The sequence below is a fragment of the Oryzias melastigma genome, linkage group LG6 (genome assembly GCF_002922805.2).
Source record: "Oryzias melastigma strain HK-1 linkage group LG6, ASM292280v2, whole genome shotgun sequence".
NCBI lineage: Eukaryota > Metazoa > Chordata > Actinopteri > Beloniformes > Adrianichthyidae > Oryzias > Oryzias melastigma.
In genome coordinates, this window is record NC_050517.1 from 28,057,815 (window position 1) to 28,064,132 (window position 6,318).

Here is a 6,318-nt window from a genome sequence, read left to right on the forward strand (position 1 = left end):
CTTTACTAACAATCTCAGGACTTAATTGATGGGAACATCTGGACAACTAGATCCATAACAGCATGACTACCAATGACAAACTTCAGAGTGTGTGGTCATTATTCGTTCATACCAAAATAAAAGAATTTGAACTCTTCATACTCTAAACATCATTCAAGATTAAATATTGGTTATGGGTTTATTGCTTTGAGCATTATTTAAACCACAAAATCCCTTGCATGATTAGACTTATGGTATTCAAATTATGCAATGTGTTCCTAAAAGCTTTTGAAGTAAGGGTTTAAACATTAATTGAAGCCCATTGTGACAATTCTTTTGTGATATTGGGCTAAATAGAAATAAATGAATGAAAGTGATTTGTATTTCTACGATGCAACCAAATTCAATATGCTTGAGGCAAGTTGTTAGTCGAGTTGGCCAGTTTACTTACTTTCCAGGATATCCTGTCAGAGGACCTGTCAGAGGTCTGCACACTTGGTTTGGCAATGAATCAATACGCCACATGCTCTTTTGAACACAACCCATTATTTCATTCTGGCTGGGGACCGGCTAACACAGGGAGACCCAGACTCAGGGGGTCCCTGTGGATGCATATGAATCGATGTGACCTATACATTATAAAATTGTTTCAAAATTAAATTAATTGATAAGAACTGATAATGGAAAATCCCTTTTGGATTGAGACGTGGTAGGTTTATTTTACTATAATGTGAAAATGACCATCACAGTGGAAAACACACGTGATGCAGTAAGAAATGATCAACCATCATTACAGTCCAGTGTGGTAGAATGTTCAGAAAATGTTCCCTTTGAATCATTTTCATGTGGAAAAACATCAGTTTTGACATTTAAGAAACTAAAATGTGACATTCATTCTTTGTTTATTATTTACCTGTTCACATATTTAATTTAAAGTGATTATGTTGAAGAAATACAAGGAATCTGGAAAACTTCACCTGCACTGTTCAGTACCAGGTATTTATCTCTAAGTCACACTGGTTAAAGTTTTGGCGAAAGATATCCTGGATCCATTTGAATTGGATCATTCAAAATGAACCAAAATCAAATATGAAATGTATCTTCAACCACAAATTATGACATGAATTTAATCGTAAAAATGAATCGTAACACCCCTACTTTAAAGACAATAATTTATGATTTGTGGAATTGTACTGTTGATCTGGAATTATTCACACGAAAGTTGGCAAGCTATTTCTTCATAAGTTTTTACTTTATATATTTTATTTTGAAAATACTTTCAATCTCTCTCCAGATCTCTATCTTTAGAGAATCTCCATCTCACAACCCTGTTTTAATGCATCTTACATAGCTAGTCTGACACCAAACCACTCCCATTTATCACATCTGTCAAGTTGTGTTTGGATCAAAACGTATTGAAACGCCATGTTTCTGGTCATTTTGACACAAGCTCCAGAAACTTTTTGATTCTCAAAGTTGTTCCAACGTATGCACACAAAACATTGTACACTATTCTACAAACTCCTAATCCTCGAAACAACACGTCAACAAAAGTTATCAAAAAGTAGTTTTAGAGACAGACTTCCAGAACAATGAACTTGAAACTCTGTCTCTTTTAAATACATTACAGCTCCTCAACCTGACCTTTTAAAGTTCTACCCTGGATTGGTACCTTACGGATATTTCTGATGTGGAATCTATTCGTTTGCAGAAGACAGTTTGATGAAGGAGTGACGTGTTTCTCTTGACCAGCTGTTCACACTCAACAATCAGCTCTAAGGATCACATAAAAGCAGGTCTGGCTGGTTGGAGTTTCAGTCACAGCTTTCTGAGCTTTTGGTTGATGTGGTAGTTGTCAACTGCATCAGAATGAGGTGAGAACTTCTTTACTGGGAAAGTTTTAGTTTGTATTTTAGAAATGGGTTTTCTTGTCTTTGGACTTCACAACTTGTAGTTTTTAGGTTGATGTTTTCTAATGTCTGCAGGTTTCTGTGGATTTCATTTCTGCTCTTTGGATGTGTCTCCTGTGTTCCTCAAGGAGGTAAGATGAAGCATTAAAAGACAGGAAGTGACATCAGCAGGTGACTCTTGATGCTTGCCCTTAACTGTTTTAGGAAGTGGTGGTGGAGGATATCCTCCCTTCCCTGGACAATATCAAGCTGAGCCGGTCTATGAAAGACCTTCTGGACAGTCTCCTGGTTATAGTGGCTTTCCAGGATATTTCACTAGTGGAACCAACACAGCTGGAGGTAACTCCCTATTTATGGTTGACTCTACTCTAGGGTCAAAACTGACAAACCTGCTTCATGTCCTTCAGGCAGTGGAAGTCCTTCATGGTACACTGGTTCATATCCTGAGCAAGAACCAGCCAAGCCAACTTACCAGAGACCTGCACAGTCCAGTGGTCAAGGCAGCTACAGCGGTGGTGGCAGCAGCTACTCTGGTTCTGGATCTCAACAGTCTGGTTCCCAGGGTGCTCAGTCTGGAGCTCCAGGTGGCCAGTACCAGGTTGAACAGGAGAGCTGGAGCTCATCTGACGACAATGATGAGGAGCCAGAGTTCACTCCAGTGAGCGACGAGGATCAAGTGTACGCTTTCAAGTCTCGCTCTCGCTACAACCAGAAACGGCTGCTGTTCAGCCAGTTCCGCTACACTCCAACAGAACCCCGTGTTCCTCAAGAACCAGTGTTCCCATACCCCAGCAAGTCATCTCATCAGGGCAAAGGTTCAATGAAAGGAAGCCGTTGAGGATCTGAGGACCATTGATTACTTTTTGGAATTTTTGTCCCATACAGACAATGAGCTAATAAAAACACTTAAAATAAAATGAATATCTTCTTGCCATGAATTTCTTGACAATGTCAAGAGGTGATTTACCAAACTAAGGTGATTGGATTTTTTTTTTTTTTTTTTTTTTTTTTTTTTTTTTTTTTTTTTTTTCTCCCCCTTCTCCCTCCCCAAGGTATGGCCACTTTAATGTATAAAATCCATTGAAGCTTGTGTTATCTGCAGATTACATAATAAAGAGTTGTAAGCTAATATCAATGAGGAACAGCAAATTATGAAATGACTAATAGAAACAAAATTAAACTTAAGTAAAGCAAATATTATTGGTCAATTGCAAAGAAAATTCCAATCAACAAATGAATATAAAGGGAACCAATTGACAAATGTTCAGGAAAATTTTTGGATTGTTGATTCCAAGCTCTTGGAAATCACATGAAAGTTTTAAAAAAAAAACTAAATGTGAAACAATGACCAAAACGCACTCTACATAGTATTGCTCATTAATCTTACCTCACATGCTGTGAAGTATGGGGAAATTAACAATCCTCAGTACACCCATTAATAGAAAAACAAGCAGTTGAGATTCATAAAGTTGGATACCTGGAACACACTAACCAACTTTTCATACAGTCTAGATTACTAAAATTACAGCATTGAATAAATTATCAAAGAGCCCAAATATATAAAGCATACAAAAATGTATTACCATACAATATTCAAAAACTATTTATACTGAGAGATGATTCCCATAAATTATGTGGAACACAAAAATTCTAACAACCTATCATACACACGAAAAGGAGAGAATTCTGTGTGTCTGTATGTGGATTAACGTTGTGGAACAATGCAATAATATATATAAAAAAGTTATAAATGGATGACATGGACAAAATACAAAAAATTCCTGATACATGTATAATTATAGCATGCATTGAATATATCTAATGGTAGATAAAATACTATGTTTAATGAAAGAAAAAAATAAGTATGTGTGTGAATGTGTTGCATAAATATTATGGTTATTATTGAATGTATTTTGCGCATTCTGCTGATAAAGAATATTGTAATGAACCTATGATCATTGTTAAAAGTTCTTCATAATATAATGGTCAATTCATAATGAATTAAGGGTCTGGCTTTAATAAGCAATAATTCCGCCTGCCACCTTTCAAACATGGATGTAAGACATAGCATACCCATTGTCTATACAGATGTGACGGTAACATATAACTATATGTATAAATTAACATGTTTGAATAAACAAAAAATGTATTTCTATAAATACAAATTTGTGATAAAACCATTTTTTTTTACTCATCAAACAAAATTTGTTGTTTTTTAAAACTTATTTCTAGTGTGCCTGTTTAAGCTGTCTAAAAACAGCTCAAGTCTCAGGGAATGTCAGACAAACGTTTATCCAGAGATCCAAATCTGAACCCACGTCAGTCTTTGGATTAATTTAGTTTGAAGAACAAACAAACAATCCCAGAAACAACAGATAACCGTCCTCTTCTGTTGGGTTTATGTTACCATCTGCAGTGTTAACGGGTCGGTTAAAATCTGCTTCAGAATATACTAAAACAATAATCTATTAGGAATTTGTGTCATGTCTTGCTTATCTTGTTAGACTTCCTTATCCATGGAAATGTTGGTTTTATTATTTTTTCTGAGAAGAGAATCATATAAATAAATCAAAGGTTATTTTGTTTACCCGAATTTTACTGAGGGGGTTTTCTCTTCAATTAATTTGCTTGATCCATTTTTTAATTTTAAAATTATGAACTATAGTGTTAGGGGTCAGTTTTACCCACGCATATTTGATTTAAGGACATGTAAAAATACATCTATATTTTTGTCAGCAATAGAAATTTAATCCAAACACAACAAAACAAACAAATCAAACCAATAAAACCCACTTTACATTTGGGCTCTAATTAATGCTTTAAAAAGTTATCTTATATAACTGGGTCAAATATTTCCCTGACACCAGAAAGGACATCATTTCAATTTTAGAATACTAAATGAAAAAAATAAATGTAGTTAAAATCAAAGATCATCACAAAGTCAAAAAGTCTGGATAATTTTAAGTGATTTTTTAAAGCAATTAAAAACCAAAACGGGTCCCCAGCATGAGACTAAGGACAAAGGAACTGATTACTTCAATTTGATAAAAAACAAAAAAAACATTTACTCCTTTTTGGTACTGAAGTGATCTTGATCAGCTGCAGCTGTTTCCACTCAACAATCATCTCCAACCGGCTCCATGTTGTGAGGGTCAGATAAAAAGAAGCTCCTGCTGGTTGTAGTCTGTGTCCCTGGTTTCTGATCTTGCTCCTGTGTAGGTCCACTGCTAGTCACATCATGAGGTAAGTACATGATGGTTTTTGACTTCTAGCAATGTAGATCTAAAGAAGGTGTAGTATGTATTGTCTATGTGACTTATTGGCCTTAAATTGTAGTAATTTCATGGTTCTTTGCACTCTTCAGGCTGCTGTTGATTTCTTGTCTTTTCATTGGAAGTATTACCTGCTATCCTCAACAAGGTGAAGGTTCAACATTAAAACTACCACTGCAATGGAAACTATGCTGATTAAATCTGCTTTTTCTCCTTTAGGCAGTGAAGGTTACTATCTTCCATACCAAGGTCAAGTTCCAGCCTATGAAAAGCCATCTACTCAGTCTGGCTACAGTGGATTTCCTGACACTTACAGCAGTGGCATGAACACTGGAGGTGACATGACTCTCTAATAATTTAATGTCCATAAATTGCACCACTGACCTCTTCATCCTCCAGGTTCGTCAGGCAGTGGTGGTTCTTCCATGTGGTACACTGGTTCGTATCCAGAGCAAGAACCAGCCAAGCCAACTTACCAGAGACCTGCACAGTCCAGTGGTCAAGGCAGCTACAGCGGTGGTGACAGCAGCTACTCTGGTTCTGGATCTCAACAGTCTGGTTCCCAGGGTGCTCAGTCTGGAGCTCCAGGCGGCCAGTACCAGGTTGAACAGGAGAGCTGGAGCTCATCTGACGATGAGGAGCCAGAGTTCACTCCAGTGAGCGACGAGGATCAAGTGTACGCTTTCAAGTCTCGCTCTCGCTACAACCAGAAACGGCTGCTGTTCAGCCAGTTCCGCTACACTCCAACAGAACCCCGTGTTCCTCAAGAACCAGTGTTCCCATACCCCAGCAAGTCATCTCATCAGGGCAAAGGTTCAAAGAAAGGAAGTCGCTGAGGACCACTGATTAACTTATTTTGTCCAATGCAAAATACAAACTAATGACTTAAAGTTATTACTTTATCCTCTTGTCATTTCTTAAGTGAGTTTTTCTTGAGATAAACTTGGTTTAGTGTCTGCTCTGAAGGTTGTGGGTATGCAACCATATGCACAACTCTTGAGTGCCAAAAAAAAATCTCAATGGAATTAAAAAAAAAAAGGGTCATAAGAATAATGTCTAAATTTCTTTCTCACTCAAGAGGTCAAAAGTAGACAAGGAAAATAAGTACATGGATCTATTGGAAGTAGATGATTCAGAATAGAGGAATGGGGAGCTTG

At 36.8% G+C, this 6,318-nt stretch overlaps 2 protein-coding genes across 2 annotated transcripts; both read left to right on the forward strand.

Moving 5' to 3' along the window:
- The first annotated feature begins 1,716 nt into the window (after positions 1 to 1,716).
- On the forward strand, positions 1,717 to 2,796 carry LOC112151899 (keratin, type II cytoskeletal 2 epidermal). Its single transcript, XM_024281023.2, has 4 exons — positions 1,717 to 1,853; positions 1,965 to 2,020; positions 2,094 to 2,228; positions 2,297 to 2,796. The coding sequence occupies exons 1-4, from the start codon at positions 1,849 to 1,851 to the stop codon at positions 2,725 to 2,727; spliced, it is 627 nt and encodes a 208-aa protein (XP_024136791.1). The 5' UTR covers positions 1,717 to 1,848; the 3' UTR covers positions 2,728 to 2,796.
- A 2,181-nt stretch (positions 2,797 to 4,977) lies between these two features.
- LOC112151903 (protein SSXT) lies at positions 4,978 to 6,063 on the forward strand. The gene is made up of 4 exons (XM_024281032.2): positions 4,978 to 5,132; positions 5,254 to 5,309; positions 5,381 to 5,497; positions 5,561 to 6,063. Exons 1-4 carry the CDS (start codon positions 5,128 to 5,130, stop codon positions 5,995 to 5,997), a joined length of 615 nt encoding a protein of 204 aa, XP_024136800.1. The 5' UTR covers positions 4,978 to 5,127; the 3' UTR covers positions 5,998 to 6,063.
- The last annotated feature ends 255 nt before the right edge of the window (positions 6,064 to 6,318 follow it).

Coding starts and splice junctions, on each gene's coding strand:
- LOC112151899 (XM_024281023.2), top strand. Junction 2,021..2,093: donor CTCCTGTGTTCCTCAAGGAG/GTAAGATGAAGC, acceptor TAACTGTTTTAG/GAAGTGGTGGTGGAGGATAT. Junction 2,229..2,296: donor TGGAACCAACACAGCTGGAG/GTAACTCCCTAT, acceptor CATGTCCTTCAG/GCAGTGGAAGTCCTTCATGG.
- LOC112151903 (XM_024281032.2), top strand. Junction 5,310..5,380: donor TACCTGCTATCCTCAACAAG/GTGAAGGTTCAA, acceptor TTTCTCCTTTAG/GCAGTGAAGGTTACTATCTT. Junction 5,498..5,560: donor CAGTGGCATGAACACTGGAG/GTGACATGACTC, acceptor TTCATCCTCCAG/GTTCGTCAGGCAGTGGTGGT.